Raw genomic sequence first — 22737 nt, 5'->3', positions numbered from 1 at the left:
GTACCATAATGTAGCTGCTCATTGCACCACTATGTTTTGGTTCAGCACAACTTATGCTGCTGCAAAAATTTTGTGCATGATCAGAGAGAAAATATGAATGGATGTCATTCGAGGCAGAAATCCCAATGTGTACCTATCACCAACAGAAATGTAATCATTTTCCACAAAAGCATTAATATCATGTGACTGTTTTAAAAGGTTAAAATCCAGTAATCAAAAGGCTAACGGAAGCATCTGAATATAAAGTGATTTTTTGGTAGCTTTGTTTTCCATAGCAATTTTCTCCCAGCCTTATATATACATTAAAAAAAAATTTAAACTACCCAATTCATTTTTTCCAATTTAGGGACAATTTAGCATGGCCAATCCACCTAGCCTACACATCTTTGGGTTGTGGGGACGAAACCCATGCAAACGCGGGGAGAATGCGCAAACTCCACACGGACAGTGACCCAGAGCCGGGATCGAACCTGGGAAGGTGAGGCTGCAGGGCGAACCCACTGCGCCACCGTGCTGCCCTGGATAAGTTAACTGAAACCATCAGGGAGCTTTAGAGTTCTTTCAGTGCCTATTTGTGGTTGCTATAAGTGACCGTAAAGAGTATAATTTTCTTTTATCATTTTTTAGTGGAATCAGTTACTTCGCTAATCCTCAAGTTATTGTTACAGAATGTGATGACAATTCATCTTAGTTAAATCCATTGTTGATGTGATGTGGAATTGCTGTGATGTCATTAGTTGTTACCTGTGTATATTCTATTCAGCTACTGTTATTTCAATATTTATCTAGTTGCTCCTGTTTTTGAGTCCATATTGTATTTTAAACTTGGTTATTTTTAGATATTAAAAAAAATTGACTTTTACTTGAAGATTAATGTATTTTGACTACCTTTTTGTGGTCAAGTAGGGCAACACGGTGGTGCAGTAGTTAGCCCTGCTGCCTCACAGCACCAAGGACCTGGGTTCAATCGCGGCCCCGGGTCACTGTCCATGTGACGTTTGCACATTCTCCCCGTAATTGCGTGGGTCTGTCCCCCACAACCCAAAGATGTGCAGGGTAGGTGGATTGGCCACGCTAAATTGTCGCTTAATTGGAAAAAAAAATTGTGGTCAAGTTACCACTTTTTGGCAATGAGAATAAAAAATATTTGAGTTTCAGCAAGTTCAACTCAAAGTTTTGCTAAGTTTACCAATTAGTTAGCAGCATCATGGCTATGTTGGGTCTAACAGTGAATTTTGGAACACAATGAGAACTGGACTGAATATGTGGAAAGGTTGGAACATTTTGTCTTGGCAAATGGGATCGCAGACAAGGCTAGAAAGCACTCAATTCTGAACATGTAAAGACTTACAAGCCAGTGAGAAATTTAGCTAAACCACGGAAACCAGGGTGGGGAGGGCATTTCACTTCCAGATTTAGTTGCACTTATTCAGAACACTCATTCAGAATCACCACAATCCTATGCATTCAGTAATTGTATAATGTTTCAAATTCTATAGCCATTTCTGGAAGAAGGGACAGTCTGTCGCGAACTTTGTTGTTGAATTGTGCAAGCTCTCTGAACGCTGCTAGTTTAGGGCAGTTTTGGACGACATGCTGCAGCATTAAGAAGTTCAGCATTCAGTGGTATTTGCTGGGAGAAACCGCACTTCGTTTTGAAAAGGCTCGAGAAATTTCTCAGGCCATAGAAGGGGCTGCCAAGAATGCAAAAGTTATTCAAGAAGGCCAATAGTGGCACACACAGGCATCAAGTAGAAAAGGAAGCTGCAAGTAAACAGGTGAAGACAGTGGAATGTTTTAGGTGTGGAGGGTCACGCTATGCAAATCGATGTAAGTTTATGGATGCTGTTCGTCACCAGTGCAACAAAAAGGGTTATTTAGCGAAGAAGTCCCAGCGTGCTAACAGAAAGTCGAAGGCCGAACCGGGAACGTCAAATGCAAGAAAGCCTCAATCAACAGTGCATGGCTTAGAAAGCTCAGACCAAGCAGAGGAGCACTATTATGTCATGTTTAATATGAGTGAGCGACGTGCAGAGCCTAATTATGCTACAGTGGAGGTCGATGGACAGAAAATCAAGGTGGAGGTGGACACAGGAGCCTCTGCATCAGTAATCAGTGAGGAGACCTTCAGGAAGATTTGGCGCTATAAGCAGGCATAGCCCTTACTCTGGCAGGAATCAACCTTCGGACGTACACTGGTGAGAGTATACCATTGCTTGAAGCATTGGTGATGGACATTTCAAGTAACAATGAAGAAGCAAGAGCATTACTCGTGGTGGTAAAAGAGCATGGGCTTAGTCTACTAGAGCATGACTGGCTCAAGAATATTCAGTTGAACTGGACTGAGATAAAGCAAACAAAAGTGACAGAGGATGTAATTCAGAAGTACCCCCAGATTTTCAAAAATGAACAGAGTACATTGTGGTGTACAACAGTTAAATTTTTCATAGATTCTCAGGCTACCTCTCGCTTTTTCAAACCAAGGACAGTGCCCTCCACCATGAAAGCCAAAGTGGAGGAGGAGTTGATGGAGTCACCAGTGTTACTGTGCAGATCACAGCATCGTTGCAATGTTCCTGAAGATTGACATATAATTAAGGCATTAGTTTCATTGTATTACTGTCTTTAAAGGGGGTTAAAATTTAAGGGGGGGGAAGAAGTTATAGAATGCTATGATTATGCATCTTTCTTAAATCCATTGCATCAGTAAGTGCGGTGACATCATTAATTGTTCACTATGTATATTCCTATTTAACTGCTGTTAGTTCTAACTCTAATTCCATTCTGTTACTGTTCTTCAATGTTTAACTAGCTGCTCCCGTTTGTGAGTCCATACTGCATTTTAAATGTAATTATTTTTATATATTAAAGGAGATTAACTTTAACTTTAAGATTAATGCACTTTGACTATCTTTTTGTATGGGGGAAGAATATTAAATGATTATTTGGATTAAATGCAGTTTAAATTCTCTTTTAATATGCTGGATTGTAATTTACTAAATATTATGTGGTTGTCAGATGTTTGAAAAGGTGAGCTGTAAAAAGAAATGTAATTATTTTACAATTTGAGTTGTCAATTGTCAATTTGAATTGTCAAACAGGCATGTCAATTGCCTGTCTGCTAATTGCTTGGTTAATGTTAAATTTGACCATTTTACATATAAAGTTTAACCCCAGGCAAGATGAAAAATTATTGTTTTCAATGTTGGTCGTTGATTTTTCTTCCAATGGCTACTCTGAATAATGCACTTTGTGCATAGTCACAAAGTTTCCCATAATTAGGCACAAATTGGTATTAAACTTGACGCCTTTCACACAATTGTTGGGAAGTGAAAAATTTAGACTGTTGCTGGCAGAAATGTGCCCAGAAGTGTGCCTTTGATGTTGGGATTAATACAGTTTGTTCAATCAGAGTTAAAAGATCTTTTCCCTGGAAATGGTCTTTTGTACTAAACCTCACAATTAGCTTCAAGCCTGTTACCAATCCTGGAAATGCTCCAAACTGATCCCGGGTTCCTAAATTGAAAAATGATCTCGTCCCCAACATTTCGCTTGAAAACGCACAAAATATCACTGGAAATATATAAGAAGCAAAAAGAAAATTGTATAATACAAAGATCCTAGTGCAGTCATGTATAAGATCAATATAATATATTGCTAAAGAAAATACTAAATTGGCATGCCTTGGCAGTCACTAATGTACTGAACTAGAGTGACAAGATTCACATTACCAGCTGTGATACTTCACAATGTGAGCTGTTTACCTTGCTTGTAGGAGGTATGGAGCAAAGGCCCAGAGCTTCCCAACCAGAGGAGGAAAGAAACTGGAGAATAAAAATCTACCTTTGCAAATAGCTCAACAGCAGCAATGTCTGAGGCTAGGGAGCAAATCCCTTGAACAACTCTGAGCACAGTGAAAGAATAGGTAGGAAAATCTTCCAGAAATGGTTTTAAAATATAAAATCTACATTTTAAGTCAAATAGTATTTTACTTGCTCTCATTAAATTTAAAAAAAAATATTAAGCACTACCATAGCAAAATCACAGTACTTTTTCAGCTCAAACATTTTTAAAGATGCATATGGAGCAGCAACAAGAATACCACTTCATCGATAAAATGTATGAACTATCTCTCCAATTGTAAACTTGACTGAGTAAGAATGGTTGCGATGAAAAGTGACAGCCCAGCTTCAGCAGGGTGTCCTCCATACGCTGCCAATAGAAACTGCCTTGATTTGAACTTATACAGTTTTCCATCTTTATATTTTTTTGTTCATTTACACATTTGCAGCCCTTGCTAAAGTACAAATAATAAACAAATTAAACATGTCATGATTATTTACTGACTACACGTATAAACAGATTACAGAAAGAAAATACACATTGCTGAAATGTAAGTAACTATATACTGGAATACTGTTTAAACAGAACATCAACTTCAACATTTCTGAACAATAGTTTTTAACTGCACTATGTTTATTTTTTATCAATAGTTTTATGATTTACTATTCATCTACCAGAATCCAACTGTGGCTACATATAATAGAACAATAAAATACTATTTTAGGTTTAAGAAAGTTGAAAATCTAAAAAGGTGGACAATAGCACCATTAAGAGTTAAAAGCCCTTAAAATCCCATAAAATGAGTGACTACAAAGTTCACTAAAAAAGTGAAGTATAATCTTCACACTACAGTAATAAAACTACAGCTAAAAGTAGGAATTCTGTCACTCTTTCATATAAAAAATGAGATTACAAAAGCTAAAACAACTATGGTAGGTGTGTTTGCTACCTACCCTGTCCTGAGTTGTGACTGTGAATAATGGCCACAGTATTATAAATGTACAGCATGCAACCTTCACAATAATGCCATTCAAATTTCGCCTATCACAGTATACTAATATGTTAGAACTAGTCTGAATGTGTTTTCTCATCCAAGAAAGCACCTTTATATTCCTGAAAGGCACCTTTGTACTGTGTTATTCACAGGCAAAGTAATCTTTCAGTGGTGCAAACAGGTGGCGAATGACAGGCACACTCCATGACCTTCCAAGAAGTTTTTGTCGGGCTCCTCGTCCCATATTTGACACATCTGTGTAATGCACTGGAAAGCCAAAAATCCTGCAGGAAGAGAATCAAACAGCATTAAAACATCCTTTTGAAAGCATGCCATTGCAACTAAAATATACTTTGCATTAGTTTTCAGAACTTGTTTATTTTACAGAAATTAATAGGGAATTAAAAAGATTACTCTGTTTATCAAAACTGCTCCATTAGACCACATATTTTTTATCCATCAGGAACTCTATATTGTACTTATTTAGCCTAAATATCGCATATCCAACAACAGCTTGGATTTATATAGAAACTTTAAGGTAATAAAACTGCTCAAGATACTGAACAGGAGCAATATTAAACATATTTTTGTCAGTATGTATGAGAAATGTATTGGCGCGTTGGTACGGCACGGTGACACATTCCTGTCACTGGAGAACTCTCCCATGGCATCTTGGGCCTGAATTAGCTGCCTACACCACGGAGTCAGATAGACAATAAACTAATCAAGGCCCAAATTTTGTAGCCGCACTTGTATTTTGGGCTCAGGTGGAGGCCGCCATCTTCATGGAGGCGGCTACTCTGTGGCAGGCAGGTTCCCACTGGAGTCAGGGGCTTCATGCCCCAAAGAGGAAAGGTCACCCATACAATGCATACTGAGCGGTGTCCTTTTCGTTTTCAGGGACCTATCAACTTTTCCCCAAATAATTTAAAATTTAACTACATGCTTCCAAGGCTGCCTCCATGCGGAAGTCCCCTCATAGTTTGCGACTTTCCTCAGTAGCGTCTACCTCTCACAATTAGAAGGCTGTCTCTGAGAAAATTGTGCGCTGTCTTGCCACCTGCGACATAAGGGCTGATTCTGTGCACTATAATTCACAGGAAAATCCTCCGTTTGTCAGATTCAAGAGGTTTAGGGGAGGCAGTGGCATAGTGGCAATGTCACTGGACCTGTAATCCACAGGACCAAGCTAATGCTTTGGCAACTGGGCTTCAAATAACACCACAGTAGCTGGTGAAATTTAAATTCAATGAATAAATCTGGAATTAATAGCCAATCAAATGGAGACCAGAAACCCATGGTTAATTGTAAAAAAACATCTGGTTCACTAATGCCCTTTAGGGAAGGAAATCTGCCCTCTTTACCTGCATGTGACTCCAAACAAAAAGCAATGTGGTTGACTCTTAAATTCCTTTCATTTCATGGCTGAGATTTTCAGAAGAAATAATATTCATGGTCAAGTACCAAAGTCTTTCCTCCCTCCTCAGTGTGTTTTCGTGTCTGCATTTAAGATTGAACATTATTCCTTTCCTAGTTCCCACTTTATGACATTTGAAATGTCTGCTAGAGAGGAATGAGTGTATGATGTCAGAGATGTATGCTCATCCTGATGAAGTCATCTACTCATACTTATCTGTGAAGATCTTACTTTGCTCCTGAATGGCTACCTAACGGAGATTAACAGAACCTTCTGTAAAGGCACAGTATGTAAATTAATATGCAATCAATAGCATGACGGCACACTCAATAGATTAGGATAGATGGAAAGTTTTGGCCTTTGTGTCAAGAATCGTAATGATATGGAAGTGTTGCTGTGAAACATTTCTTGAGTGCTCAGCAGGATCCATGAAGGGAAGAAATTGTCATTGACTGCTGTGTAAATCCTGATTGAGCAAGTCTTTTCCAAATGCCAAAGCAATGCAGGACATAGACTTGGCATGCTATCAACGAATGCAAGGTTATTAATAGTTGTAAATATCCAAACCATGGTTCTGATGAACCACTCTCTATGATGACAATGCAAACATAACTCACAGCTTTCACTGCATGCTGTTGAATAACAGGTTACTGAGTCCTGATGTCCAATGGATATTGGGGCTCAGTAGCAAGATGAGTTTTCTACATTATTCATGCACGAGAGCTGGTCTTTGAAGAGATGGTGCTGACTGGATGTAGCTCCCTCTTGAGACAGACGTGTGCTCACCACTGACAAATTAATGGATTCTTGCCTGAATGTGGGCCATTAGTAAAGGAGACAAGCTTGTTTGCTTGGACTCTCGATTCCAACACTCAGCTGAGTAGGACATTGATAAGGTGTCACATTCAATAACCAAATATTGCAGTGATGAACTCCTCTCACACATCCGGTGACCACTCCCTCATCAATATTTTCCTAGCTAGGCAGCACGGTGGCACAATGGGTAGCACTGCTGGCTCACGGCGCCGAGGTCCCAGGTTCAATCCTGGCTCTGGGTCACTGTCCGTGTGGAGTTTGCCCATTCTCCCCGTGTTTGCGCGAGTTTCGCCCCCACAACCCAAAAGATATGCAGGCTAGGTGGATTGGCCATGCTAAATTGTCCCTTGATTGTAAAAAATGAATTGGGTACTTTAAATTAAAAAATACATATATTTTTCTTGCTTGTTTTTTTGAATTGCATTATTGTTGCTGAGATAGAAAATGTTGCTGGTAACTTTCATCTGTGAGACCAGCTCCAATCACCCATCAAGTTCCTCTCAGCCTCCTCCATCCTTCCCACCTCGTAATTCCCATTCCTCCCGTCACTGTTCAGCCTCTTATTATCCTTGACCCAATTATTAATCCATGTGGATATTCCTGTTCCGCCCCCGAACCCTTTAATGTTGATGATCCCATGTCCTTTGTTGAGACCACACGTACCCTTACTTTTCAGTACCTCCAATGAGACCATCCAATATCCCCCATGACTTTTTAGCTACCGATTTACAGGATCCAGATGCTTCCCCTGAATATTACTGTGCCCTTCATCTCACAATACCATGACTCAATGCAGGACTAAATACCTTAGGTGACTGACCGTGTCCTGCACACTAGAGTCTGCACGACAGTCACCGCCCAGAGAGGCCTTGACCCACCCAAGACCGGGACCAAGACATGCATGCCATGTGGAGCCCTCGAACATGACCCGTACAGCACCAGGGCAGTCTTATCAATATGCCTCCGACAATTTGGCCTCAGCCCAGGACAGTCCCTTCAATATGCCCCAGGACAGACTCCGACTCTTCCTTGCAGTTTTATAACTCTTACCCCAAGTCACAACTTCAGGGAGGCAGTGGCGTAGTGGTATTAGTGCTGGACTAATAATCCAAGATAATGCTCTGGGGTTTGGATTCCATCGTGGCAGATGGTGAAAATTGATTTCAATAAAAATAAAAAATTAGCGATTGTCATAACCCATCTGGTTCACTGCTATCTTTTAGGGAAGGAAATTTGTCATCCTTACCTGGTCTGGCCTATATGTGAATCCTGATCCACAGCAATGTGGTTGACTCTTATAGGCAATAAATGCTGCCCAGCCAACGACTCCCAACCCCCGATGAATGATTTAAAAAAACAATAGACCACCCCCTGCCTCTGTCACTCCCCTCCTACCTGTCGTTCCTTCCATGCCCAGCATTGGCGCAGCTTCTGGTACAGTTGCCCAATATCTCATGGCAACACTCTTAAAGGTAGGCAAAAGTAGCATTTACTGACCTCCAAGCTGTGGATGAACTGAAGCTCGTCAGATGCAAGCCCCTTAAATACTGTTGGGAAATGGCCTGTTTAATTATCGGTTGGCGGGGAATTTAATTTGGAGGGGGAATGTAATTCTTACAATTCTTGCAAGTTGGCCTTTCGATTCTTGAGATGCAAATGTGATTCCCGACATGGATCAGCAGCAAATTGAACTTACTTTTAACCCGTCAAAGTCAGGAGAACAAAATTGCCACCATGCTAAATTTAGTGCTTCCCACCACTGGCAGAGGAGGTAAAATCTACCTGTAGAAACATTTATAACACAAAAGCAAGCCATTCAGCCCATTGTGACCTAGCTGGTTGTAAAAAAGCTATTCGGTCTGATCTAGCACAGTACGCTAAACAGTTGGCTAGTACTGCAGAACAAGGCAGCAGCGCGGGTTCAGTTCCTGTACCGGCCTTCCCGAACAGGCGCCGAATGTGGCGACTAGGGGCTTTTCACAGTAACTTCATTGAAGCCTACTTCTGACAATAAGCGATTATTATTATTATTATTATCTTTCAGATCTTGGACTGTAGCTTTCCAGATTATATATGTTCAAGTGCATTTCCAAGTGTTCTTCAGATGCGATGAAGGTTTGTGCTGTTACTACCCTTTCGCACAGTAGGTTCTGGCCCTTCACCACCCTCAGGGTGAAAAATACCTCTTCTCCTCAACTCTCCTTTAATACTTATGCCAATAACTTGAAATCTTTGTCCCTAGTTATTGATCTTTCTGGTAAGGGAGATCCTTTCTATTCACTCAATCTAAGCCCCATGTAATTTTAATACACTTCAAATAAATCTCCGCTCAGCCTCCTCTATTCTAAAGAAAACAACCCCAGCCTATCTAGTCTTTTCTTTTAAAAAAAATAAATTTAGAGTACCCAATTCATTTTTTCCAATTAAGGGGCAATTTAGTGTGGCCAATCCACCTACCCTGCACATCTTTGGGTTATGGGGATGAAACCCATGCAAACATGGGGAGAATGTGCAAACTCCACACGGACAGTGACCCAGAGCCAGGATCGAACCTAGGACCTCAGCGCCATGAGACAGCAGGGCTAACCCACTGTGTCATCGTGCTGCACTTATCTAATCTTTTCTGATAGCTAGAATTCACCATACTTGGTAACGTAAATCTCTTTTGTTGCCTCTCTACGCTGACCACCATCCTGTAATGTAGTAAACAGATCCGTATGTAATACTTCAGCTGAGACCTAACTAATGTTTTAGACAGTTTTAGTATAACCTACCTGGTCTTATACCCAAAGCCTTGTGCCAATAATGAAAGTATCCCATATGCATTCTTGACTACCTTATCTACCTGTCATACTTTTTTTTAGGTGTTTATAGACATACACTCCAAGGTCTGTCGGTTCCTCTACATTTCTCAGATTCCTACAATTTATTGTGCATTCCCATGCCTCGTTTGTCCTACCCAATCACATTACTTCATACTTCTCTGGATTGAATTCCATTTGCAATTTTTCTGCCCATCTGACCAGTCAATTGATACCTTTCTGTAGTCCCAGATTTCTTCCTCACTGTAACCACACGGTCAAATTTTGTACCATCTGCAAATTTCTTAATTGTGTCTCCTACATGTAAGTTGAAATCACTGATATATAACAGCAAAGGACCCAATACTGAGTCTTGTGAAACACCAATGGAAACAGCTTTTGCAATCAAAAAACACTCATCAAACCGAACTCTCTGCTTCCCGCAACTGAGACTTGGGGTGATGGTGGCATAGTGGTAACGTCACTGTACTGGTAACACTCTGGAGACACAGGTTCAAATCTCACCATGGCAGCTGGGTGAAATTTAAATTCAATGAATAAATCTGGAATTAAAAGCTAGTCTTGGTAATGGTGGCCATGGAACCATTGTTGTAAAAACCTATCTGGTTCACGAGTGCCCTTACGGAAGGAAATCTGCCTCCTTACCTGGTCTGGTCCATAGTGACTTCACATCCATAGCATTGTGGTTGACTCTTAAATGCCCTCTGAAGTGGCCAAATAAATTGCTTAGTTGTATCAAATCACTATGAATCTAAATGAAACCGGGTGGATCACCTGGCATTGACCCTATAATAGAGTCAACCCTTCGTTGACTCTATAAAGATCTCCTTGCTAACATCTGGGCGATTGTGCCAAAATGGGGAGAAATGTCCTCTAGTCTAGTTAAGCAACAGCCTGACATTCTCTATAAAGTATGAATTGGTGTGTATGACTATTATGTCCCAGACACCACCATTATCATCCCTGGGTATATCCTGTCCCACTAAAAGGACAGAAGTTCCAGCGGTAGTGGCAAAGTGATTTAGCCAGGAGGGAGTTGCCCTGGGAGTGTTGGACATTCACATTGGACCCCATGAAATTTTAAGGAATCAGGTCAACATGGGCAAGGAAACCTCCTAGTGATTACCATCTAGCTCCCCCCACTGTCAGCTGATCGATCAGTACTCCTCCATGTTGAACACCAATCAGAAGAAGCGCTGAGGGTGATATGGGCACAGAACATCGTCTGGAAACTTCACACTGTCCATCCACAAGACTGGCTCGGTAGCATCACTGCTGGCCGAGTCCAGAAAGACATAGCTCCTATCCTGGGTGTAATTTTATGATTTTTAAAAAAGTGTTATCTTGGGTGGCAAAAGCAGAGGGCCATCTGCCTTGCCGACTTACCCTGTCATATTTTCAAACTCCTTGGAAAACAATGGAAGGGGTGGGTCCAACAAAGTCATGGAATCTTAGCCCGACAGATCAGGGCACTCTTTCCAATTTGAAAACAATGGAACCACAAGCACTAATCCCCACGGAACCACATCCCATGGACTCAGGAGGGAGAATCCCCCTGCTGACACAGGATTTCCCCCAGTGAACGCACATCCACCCTGAACCTCCACAATAGAAGCCCCCCACGACACTACCTCCTGTAAGTGCCAGGAGGAGGTGCCAGGGTACTGCCCAGAAATTTCTCTTTCCCCCCTGGGTGCTGTGCTTACCTGGGCACACCCGATAGCTTACATTCGCCAGCTCCCCATTTTTCAAAATATGTTAATCCTGCTGACATGGCGTCACATGGAGAGAAAATACCTTACATGGGGAATGATACAGAGGGAGGCTTGCTATTGACATTTATATGTATGGTAATGGGTTCCTGACCTTTCATGGTGGATTCTCCACCCCTCCGGCTTTCCTGCCGGCCGAAAACGGGATAGAAACCCCCCCCCCCCCCCCCACTGTGTCAATGGTAGCTGGTGAGAGAACTAACATGAGAGAAGAACCTATGTAACCTTGTCCTCATCTAACCACCTGATGACGATATTGGTAAGAGTGACCAGTGCACAGTCATTTTGGAGACCCACCTTCACAATCTTCGGTGTTGCGTAGCATGAACACTATGCTAAATAGGACAGATTTTAAACAGAACTAGCATATTAAAACTGGACATCCAAGATGTACTGTGTAGCACGTTAGAGGCTGGGGATTCTGTAGAGAGTTACTCACCTCCTGAATCCCCAGCTACACAACACAAGTCAAGAGTGTGATGAAATACTCTCCACTTGCCTGAATGAGTGCAGCACCAGCAACACTCAAGAAGCTCAACACCATCCTAGACAAAGCAACCTGCTTGATTGACATCCTATCCCCGGCTTTAAACATTCACTCCCTCCAGCACTTATGCAAAATGGCAGCAGTGTAACCACCTACAAGCTGTATTATAGCAACTCACCAAGGCTCCTTTGACAGCATCTTCCAAACTCAAGCGGTGGAATTCTCTGATAATGGGGCTATGTCCCCACGCCCGCGAGACAATGAGTGCGAATCACTCTGGACTTACCTGGAGAAAGTCTAGAGTGATTCTCCATTTTGCAGGGAGCTAGCAGGGCCTTGGATTGCTCTTTGCAGCTCTGGCTGCTGATACAGGGCCCTGCACGTCCGGCTGTGGGACCGCACATGCGCGCGGCCGCCGTCTGTGGCGGTGGCCCCGCGCAACATGATGGACCCACATCGCGGGCCGGCCCCCACAATATAGGCCCCCCCGAGATTGGCACGCCCTCCGATCGGTGGCCCCCCCGATCATGAGCCTGACCGTCCTGGAGTCCCCCCCCCCCCCCCGTTGACGGATCCCCCCCTCCCCCACCAGGGCGGCTGCAGACTGAGTCCGTAGCTGCCACTCTGAGCTCCCAGTGGGTGGAAGTATGAGTGAACCATGCTGGCGGAACTCGGCCAGTTGTCAGCGGAGAATCGTCGTGGGGGCCTCATTCAATGGCCGCTGACCGGCGCCACGTTGACTGTGCGCACGCGATTGGCGGCGATTCTCTGGACCCTGGAGAATCGCAGGAGTGCACATTCTCCAACCCCGCGCCGAGCGTGATTGGGGCGCAGAGACTAGGAGAATCCCAGCACAGACCTCTACCACCTAAAAGGACAAGGGCAGCAGATGCATGGGAAGTTCCCCTCCAAGTCACACACCACCCTGACTTGGAACTTTATCACCGCTCTTTCCCTGTTGCTGGGTCAAAATTCTGGAACTCCCTTCCTAACAGCACGTTGGGTGTTGCTTCAACACCTGGACTGCAATGGTTCAAGAAGGTAGCTCTCTCAAGGCCAATGAGGGATGGACAATAAAAGTTAGCTGAGCCAGCAATACCCACAAATCATGAACAAAAAGAATATTTTACATCCAACATGCCACTTTATCTTCCATCCCACAAGCTATTCATTTTCTGGTCAGTCTGCCATGTTGCATCTTATCAAAAGCGGCGCTAAAATTGATGCGGACTACAACAAATACACCACACTCATCGATCCTTCTTGTAGGGGGTGGCATGGCAGCACAGTTGTTAGCACTGTTGCTTCACAGCGCCAGGGTCCCAGGTTCGATTCCAGGCTTGGGTCACTGTTTGTGTGGAGTTTGCATGTTCTCCCCGTGTCTGCGTGGGTTTCCTCCGGGTGCTCCGGTTTCCTCCCACAAGTCCCGAAGGACGTGTTTGTTAGGTGATTTGGATATTCTGGATTCTCCCTCAGTGTGCCCAAACAGACGCTGGAGTGTGGTGACTAGGGGATTTTCACAGTAACTACATTGCAGTAAGCCTACTTGTGACAATAAAATTATTATCTCCCCCTAAAAAATTCAGGCCTATTAGTAAGTCATGAACATCCCTTAACAATTACTGTCCTTGATTAATCTCTAAATGACAATTTATACTGTTTCAGAATTGTTTCCAATAATTTGCCCACAACCCAAGTGCGGCTGACTGTCCTGGAATTACTTAGGATATAACTTCCTCTCTATTCAAACAATGGTAGAACATCAACATCTCTCCAGTCCTCTGGCACCATGTGTGTTCACAGAGATTATTGGAAAGTGATGGGGAGAACCTCTATTATTTGTTCACTTGCTTTCAGCTGCCTGGGATACATTTCATTCGGGCCTCATTATTTATCCACTTTTTTCAAGGATGCTAAATTCCTTAATCTTTCTTCCCTTTTTTTTAAGAAAATATCTTATTGAAGCATTTGTAATTTTCACAATTTAACATATTGACATTTCTAAAACAACCGCGCGGGTCGACGCACAAAATACTCCCATATATAACAACAAACAATAAACCACATACCTCACTTCTCCCGCCCTATCCCCAATTACCCATATGCTAAATTCCCTGTCCTTATTTATCATTACCATGCCTTCAATTTTCCTCCCCCCCGCCCTTTTTAATCTTTCCTCCCTTACTGATTAGGCCATCCAATATTTCACATTCCTCCTTCTTAACTACTTTGTCCTTTTTGTGAATACATGCAAGGTATTCATAAAAAACATAGCCACATCTTCCACCTCCACACAATTCACTTTGTGGTCACTAACTGGTCCTACTTTTTCCTGAGTTATCCTCTTAATTTTTATGTATTTATAAAACATCTTTGCATGGAGAGAGGATGGGGTGTAGGGTCTAAATTTGTGTGTCCCACCATTTTTCTTTGTGGGAAAATGCTTGTTCTGAACCTTTAGCACCATCTTGAATGCCTCTCACTTTTGTTAAATCACATCTCAACTTAATAAAATAGAGCTTCCACCAGTTTAAAACTTTTACTCTTGGTCTATCTCCATCCTTTTCCACTACTATGCTAAATCTAACAGAATTATGATCACTACCACTAAAATGTTCTTCCACTGACAGCTCTTCCCAATTCCCAGAATCATTCTCTAAAACGTCCAGAACTGTCTTGGTGGGCACACTACAAACTGGCTAAAAACATTCTTTCGATCATATTTGAAAAATTCTATGCCTTTTACACTGAATTTATCCCAGGCAATATGAGGGTAGTTAAAATCCCCCGATTATTACTGTCTTTTTTTCTGCGATTCTCAACAATTTGCCAACATATTTGCTCTGCTCTCTCCCTCTTGACTGTCTGGGATCTATAATTTAGTCTCTCTTTTATTCCTCAGTGATTGTCCCTCTTTTATTCCTCAGTTTAATTGATAGAACTTAATTTGATGCTCCGTCTAGCATATCATGCTTTCTCACAGCTATGATTGTTCTTCACCCAATACAGCAAATCTCCCCTTCCATTTAACCCCCTCTCCATCCCATCCGAAAACTCTGTAACCAGGAGTTTAAGCTGCCATTCCTGCTCTTTCTTGAAGCCACGTGTCAGCAATAGCTATGATATCATGCTCCCAAGTGTCTTTCTGTGCCCTCATCATCTGCCTTATTCACCAGATTACTACTTACCACTAATCACTGAATAACTACTTTGTTATCCAATTTCTAGCCTTTCGTTCTGCGACCATCTGTACTGCCTTATTACTTTCCTTTTTTAAAATAAATTTAGATTACCCAATTATTTTTTCCAATTAAGGGGCAATTTAGCGTGGCCAATCCACCTACTCTGCACATTTTTTGGGTTGTGGGGGTGAAACCCACGCAGACACGGGGAGAATGTGCAAACTCCACACGGTCAGTGACCCAGAGCCGGGATCGAACCTGGGACCTCAGCGCCCCTTATTACTTTCCTGCCTTCTATTTCCAGTTTTACTTCTCTTCCTTTTGAATCTACGCTCAGGTTCCCACCTCTAGTGCCTTAGTTACAAAACTGACTTGAGCTTCAGAGCCAATGTTTGCTTGAGCTTTCCTTGAGCTGTGGCAGTTTCATTCTTTTAAAAAAAATATAGAGTACCCAATAATTTTTTTCCAACTAAGGGACAATTTAGCATGGCCAATCCATCAAACCTGCACATCTTTGGGTTGTGGGGGTGAAACCCACTTACACATGGGGAGAATGTGGAAACTCTACACATTCAGTGACCTGGGGCCAGAATGAACCCGGGTCCTCAGCGCCGTAGGCAGCAGTGTTAAGCACTGCACCACTGTGCTGCCCTAGCAGTTTCATTCTTCTCTGCTGGTTGGAATACTGGTCAAAAACAAGGCAACCAAGAAATAAACCAGTTTCCTGCCTGACCTATAAGTATCTGATCACATTTACATGGAGATTCAAGATCAAGACCCACTTGTTTGTAACCCCAGTGGAAGATTCCAATTTTGTATTCAAGGGAAAAGACTCAATTAATAAGTAATAAAGAAAGTCTATCTCTGAACCTTTTAGTAACCGTAAGTAACTGATCACATTTACATGGAGATTCAAGATTTATACAATGATAGCCTACTCACAAAGCACGTTATGATCAGGAGTTAACATAGAGTTGGTGTTGAGTACAAGTAAAATAATTTGATTGTTTTCTCAAATTATAACTCATTGGCATGGAAATTAAAAGTTAGTAAATGGGCAGCATGGTGGCGCAGTGGGTTAGCCCTGCTGCCTCACGCTGCCGAGGTCCCAGGTTCGATCCCGGCTCTGGGTCACTGTCCGTGTGGAGTTTGCACATTCTCCCCATGTTTGGGTGCGTTTCGCCCCACACCCCAAAAGATGTGCAGGTTAGGTGGATTGGCCACGCTAAATTGCCCCTTAATTGGAAAAATTGAATTGGATACTCTAAATTTATTTTTAAAAAGTTAATCAATGGGTTTTATTATTTTGAAAATAAGTTTAAATTTATTCAATAAGTATGCCAACATTCTGCAGTTTGGACACTTAGGCCTGAATTCAGTAGCTGATATTGAAAATCCTCTGCCAAGGTTTAAAATAGGAGCTGACCTTGCTTCTGCCGGTGGCTGGACCAGGGACGATACATTGCTGGTGGCAGCCAATTAAGGAGCCACTGCCGGATTGCTGCACAAACCTGCTGCCAAGAACAGACAGACTGAAGCTCAGAAGTGCCAGTGCTGAGGCGGCAGCTCCAGGAAGAGGGCATCTCAATGGCAGATGACAGCATGCCCTTGAAGAAGGAAGAGTTGGGTTGGTGGGAGCAGGGCCAAACAGGGAAGGGTGGGGAATTTAGGGGCATTGAGTTCCCATAAAGGAGGATCCCCCAGAAGCTTCCAAGTTTCAAATGACTACCTCCCTACCTGGTAGCTAGCTCTCCTAACGTGAACTAAATGCCCGTGGAGGTGGTACCACTTAAGTGGTTCAATTAAGCTCCTGATCAGTGATTGATCTGTCACCTTTCCCACTGGTGGCAAAATGGCATGGCAACAGGGGGACCCACACATCACTAATGCTTTCCCTCCTCCTCGCCCACCCCTTTTTTGTTTTATATATATTCAATATTACTACAATAATCAATATTTTGATTGCAGTGGATCCATTCTATAAATGTCATAACACAACTCTGGGTAATTGGTACAAATGGTACATCATGCAATCATACTTTTTTAATGAGTCATATGAATGAATAGGTGGAATATTAATATTGGACAGGCAGGTAAGCTGAAAAGTGCAGGGCGGCACGGTGGTTAGCAGTGCTACCCCATGGCGCTGAGGACCCGGGTTTGATCCTGGCTCCGGGTCACTGACTGTGTGGAGTCTACACTCCTCTCCGTGTTTGCGTGGGTGTCATCCCCACAACCAAATGATGTGCAGGATAGGTGGATTGACCACGCTAAATTGCTCCTTAAGTTTGAATTTTTTTTAATTACAAAAAAAAGACAAGTGCCTTGAATGGATGGGTGAACAGGTGGGCTGAACGATTAGACCACAAGGATGAGTTGGGAGGCATTCAAGGCAGAAAGGTCTTGTAGTTGTGGACTATAGAAAAAGCAGATAGGTCATCAGAAACCTGGAATGGAAGCACATGAAGTTGGCAAGTAAACCACTTCAACTGAGTGGATTAACATTTCACAATAATGTCCACATTCTGTGGAGTTATTTCTAACCTGTCTCAACCTGCCACAGTCGGCTGTCATCATTTTCGCCTCCATCTTCTTCACCTGTGGCTTTCTCATTAGCTATTTTCACATTTCCTACTGCACTTGGCAACAGTAACTGGGATCGTATTGTTGGCAATAACAATATGGAATTGAAAATAGCAACAGACAATGAGAAAACCGGATGAAGAGGTTTGGTTTTCTGGGAGGTGGGGGGATGTGGGGGAGGATTTGTTTGTGGTTCTGGGTGGATTGAAAGTGAGCTGATCTGCAAAGGCGTCCATGGAAGACAGTGATGCTGACGAGACCAGAAATAACCATCAGAGTAGACTAGAAATCTTTCAGAATTGACCAGGAATGGGCAGCACGGTGGCACAGTGGTTAGTGCTGCTGCCTCATGGCGCTGAGGTCCCAGGTTCGATCCCGGCTCTGGGTCACTGTCCGTGTGGAGTTTGCCCATTCTCCCTGCGTTTGCATGGGTTTCGCTACCACAACCCAAAGATGTGTAGGCTATGTGGATCGACCACGCTAAATTGCCCCTTAATTGGAAAAAATGAATTGGGTACTCTCAATTCATACATTAAAAAAAAAAGAATTGACCAGGAATAACTCTGGATGGGGGCGAGACAGGCCAGACGATGAAGAATTGGCAGATAACTTAGGACAGATTTGGGATGAATCTTAGTGGGGTTGGGCTCCTGCAGAGTGGAATTGATTGTGCTGTTGAAACTTTAGCATCTTTGGGGAAATTCTATTGGTAACTAGAGGAGATTTTATCATGACTGGCATGGATAGCAGCCAATTGGGAGGAACAAAGGTACTTACAGAAGAAATGGACATCAATGCCAACCGCAGGGGCAGCACGGTGGCACAGTGGATAGCACAGCTGCCTCACGGCGCCGTGGTCCAAGGTTCGATCCCGGCTTTGGGTCACTGTCCATGTGGAGCTTGCACATTCTCCCTGTGTTAGCGTGGATTTCACCCCCACAACCCAAAGATGTGCAGGGTAGGTGGATTGGCCTTGGTATTGCGCCACCCACTCAAAATGGGGGCCCAATAGCGGAATTCGGAACGGAATCCCTCAAGCTCCTCACCATACATAAATTAGCATGGCAAGGGAAAGGGAATCGCTCAAGGAAGCCGCTCCAAGAGCAATTCAGGTCCTACGGGTGAACATAGTCTCCCAAATGGAGAATCTTGCCCTCTATTTGTCTCTCCACAGAGGCTGCCAGATCTGTTGACTTTTTCCAATATTTTCTGTTTTTATTTCAGATTTCCTGCATCCACAGTATTTTGCCTTTATTTTGGTTGACCATGAATGCAGCTGGTGTTGGGCGGCAGCGATCAGGAAATAAAAGGCTGCATGCAGCCTAACCAGCTGTTTGAATAGGGCTGCTTTCCATGATTTGGTGGCCTGAAATTCATCTGGTCTTTACTGGTAGGCTACCTGGGGAAGTCAAGAATATATATGTATCTGGCCGATTTGATATAAACAAGCACCAAAGCCCAATATCAAGTGCACCTTGGGATTACCCATTTCAGCCTTGAGTTTGTTTCCTGTGCTCTGTTGCCACTGGCTTGTTTTTAAACTGCAATATCTTGATTTCTGACACATCCAGGTTTGACACATTTAAGTGTTTCACTTTTTTTGACTGGCGCAAAGTGATAAGATGCACACTCGACCTAAACTTTCTGGATGGAGTGCTTTAAGTTCAAAATGAGCTGAAATAACATTTCTTAGTTCGATTGGCAAAGGTCCCAAAATAAGACTCCATGTTACCAATCTTAAATCAACAAAACATTCCCCTCAAACATAAAATAATCTCTACTTAATACAGATATGAGTGCAGTGGCTCTGTCCCATTATCGGCACTTTTGAAAATATAATGAGAAAGGACAAGGACATTTAGCCATTTGTGTACAAATTGAAAAATCATCCATTTGACCTGGCCATTCTTATACCCATTACCTCATCATGCAAATTTCCACAGATTATGTTACACATGAACACTAATGTCAGCTAGCTAAACTCGTAAAAATCGACATGACATTACTTTACACAGATGAGCAATGAAGCCTATCAAATATAATCTTCTCTGACATTTTACACACATAAAGAGCAAAGATGCCCCCCAAAAAATCATTATGACCTGAATGTTATCCTTTAATAGGCTGAACACTGACAAGAGACTTGGCTCACTGAAAGTGGATCTCTTATAAGAAAAAAACATGCTCATCTTGGAGGGTCAGAATTCAGAGGAAAGGTGAGGAACGTCAGAGAAAGCTCGAAAAATTCAACCCTTCTTTATGTGGACTTGAAACGTTAACTCTGTTTTCTCTCCCTATGGATGCTGCCAGCACTGCTGAATTTTTCCAGCTTTCCCTGTTTTGTTTCAGATTCCAGCAGCCGCAGTATTTTGCTATTTTAGTGTGAGCAAGCTGTTGGTTTTTAGTAAAAAAATTCGCTGCTCTCGGTGAAAGAATCCCCAGAAGCGGTTAAGAATATGAGCTGGGATTCTCCCCCAACCGGCGGCATGGGCCGTACCAATGCCAAAGACTGGCGTGAACCACTCTGGTGTTGGGTCGCCCGGAAGGTGTGGAATCCTCCGCACTTCCGGGGCTTAGGCCATTGCTTGAGTGGTTGTCGCTGCGCCAACCGGCGCTGAAGGGCCTCCACTGGCCGGTGCGAGGTGGCGCATGCACGGGTGCGCCAACGTGTTCTGGCACATGCGCAGGACATCGCGAAGCTTTACACAGGCTGGCGCGGAGGGAAAGAGTGCCCCACGGCACAGGCCCGTGCGCAGATCGGTGGGCCCCGATCGTGGGCCAGGCCACCGTGGGATCCCTCCCCCCCCCCGCCCCACGAGGACTCCGCAGGCCGCACTCAGAGCCAGGTCCTGCCGGTGCGGACCGTGTCCATTTCACGCCGGCGGGACCGGCCGAAAACAGGCGGCCGCTCAGCCCATCGGGGCCTGGAGAATCCCCGGGGGCGGGGGGGCACTGCCAACGGCCCTCGACCGGCACGACGTGAAAATACAGGCGCTGGAGAATTCGGCAGCCGGTATCGGAGCGGAATTCATGCTCCCCCTCCCAGGCGGTCGGAGAATCCCACCCGTATTCTCTCCACCCACCTCTCAACTTCAACAAGGCTAATTAACCTCATCAGTATCTATCCTCCAATACTGTGCTCCACTACAGAGGCTAAAGAACAGTTCAATAAAACAGCTTGGCATCGTTAACAGTGGAATCCCGGAGTCATAATATTCATACTTCCCGGGGGATTTCAATGCAAGAGTTGATGCGGATCATAGGGCTTGTCCTTCTGCCTTAGGCATCATGGCTTGGGAAAGATAACTGAGAACAAACAAAGAATACTTGAGCTTTTCTGTAACCATGAACTCTGTGTAAGTAACACTTTCTTTTTGAAAAATCATGTCACAAGGCGCCTTGAATACATCCAAGATCAGGATACTGGCACCAACTGGACTTAATCGTCATCAGACATGATTCACTCAACACACACAGCAATCACTGTATTGACTGTGATAAGGATCACTCCCTGGTAGTGCACCAGGATTAAGGGAAGTTGATCTATGGGAAGCAATAGTGGAAAAATGCTAACAGGTTTGAGGCTAGCATCACTGCAATGGAACCCAAATTTAAGTCAAATGAAGTGCTCTTATTAATTAAAGGAGAGATCTGGTTGAGAAGACTCTGAATGCAGTAACAGCTGCTTGAAGTAAATGCCAATAGACTGCTAGGCTCTGCACATTGACTACTGGTTACAACTTTGCCAGAATACCCAGATGTCCTTTGGCACAGAAAATGCCAGGGGCATACATGACGGGATCAAAAAGATAACAGATCCGTTAGCAATGAAAACAGTTCCACTGAAGAAATTGATTTTTTTTAATCTTTCATGGTATTGGAGCATTTGTTGCTTATCACGAATTGCTCTTGAGAAGGAGTGGTGGGCTCTTTTCTTCAATTACTGTAGTCTACCTGCTGCAGGTACACGTGGAGCACTGTTAGGAAGCGAGTTCCAGGATTTTGATCCAGCGACAGTAAGAAACAGCTATATAGTTCCAAGACAGGATGGCGAGTGGCTTGGAGGGGAGCTTGCAGTTGGTAGTGTTCCCATGTGTCCTATACCCTTGTCTTTCTTCTTCTTTAAAAAATATTTTTATTAAGGCATTTATATATACACATTAGAACATAGAACATAGGACAGTACAGCACAGAACAGGCCCTTCGGCCCTCGATGTTGTGCCGAGCAATGATCACCCCACTCAAACCCTGATTTCCCCATTCAGGGTTCCCTCCCAGCAGCGCCGGCCCTAGGGTTGCTGGCGCCCCAGGCAAGCTGAACTTCAGCGCCCTTTCGGGGGGGGGGGGGGGGGGGGGGGGCCGAGGGGGGGGCCGGGCCGATGCGGCGGGGGGGGGGGGGGGGGGGGGGGGGCGAGAGCGGGGCCGAGGGGGGCGGACGGAGGGGGGACAGAGGGGGGGGGGCGGACGGAGGGGGCCGCCCTGGGGGAGGGCGGCCACCGCGCATGCGCTGGTTGGCACCGGCCTAACTGCGCATGCGCGGGACCCGAGTCTCTGGCACCCCCTAGCACATGGCGCCCCGGGCGACTGCCCGAGTTGCCGGTACCTTGGGCCGGCCCTGCCTCCCAGTCCATTAGCTCCTTGTAAATCTCGGATACATTGCCCTCACCCACGGCTGCCTTTGATACTACCTTATCCTGTAGCCCCGGGGGCGGCAGATCAGGAAAGGACGGCAACGGCTTCCTCACATAATCCCGCACCTGTAAGTACCAAAGCCCATTCCCACTGGGCAGCTCGTACTCCTCCTCCAAGTCCTCTAAACTC

At 44.0% G+C, this 22737-nt stretch overlaps 1 protein-coding gene across 5 annotated transcripts in view; it reads right to left on the bottom strand.

Annotated features, from left to right (window-relative positions):
* Positions 1-1472: 1472 nt before the first annotated feature.
* LOC119969596 (DNA (cytosine-5)-methyltransferase 3B-like) overlaps positions 1473-22737 on the bottom strand; it is a 307538-nt gene continuing 286273 nt past the window's right edge. For 3 of the 5 annotated variants that reach the window (XM_038803415.1, XM_038803413.1, XM_038803417.1), the window contains one exon: positions 4980-5121. In XM_038803415.1, the coding sequence (XP_038659343.1) occupies positions 4980-5121 (142 nt within the window). Of the gene's footprint in view, positions 5122-22737 lie in introns of all 5 variants that reach the window. The other 2 variants (XM_038803412.1, XM_038803414.1) reach the window with 1 other exon arrangement.

This window comes from Scyliorhinus canicula, chromosome 7 (assembly GCF_902713615.1).
Source record: "Scyliorhinus canicula chromosome 7, sScyCan1.1, whole genome shotgun sequence".
Lineage (NCBI taxonomy): Eukaryota > Metazoa > Chordata > Chondrichthyes > Carcharhiniformes > Scyliorhinidae > Scyliorhinus > Scyliorhinus canicula.
Note: the sequence above shows the minus strand (reverse complement) of the source record. Positions and strands in the feature narration are given on the sequence as shown.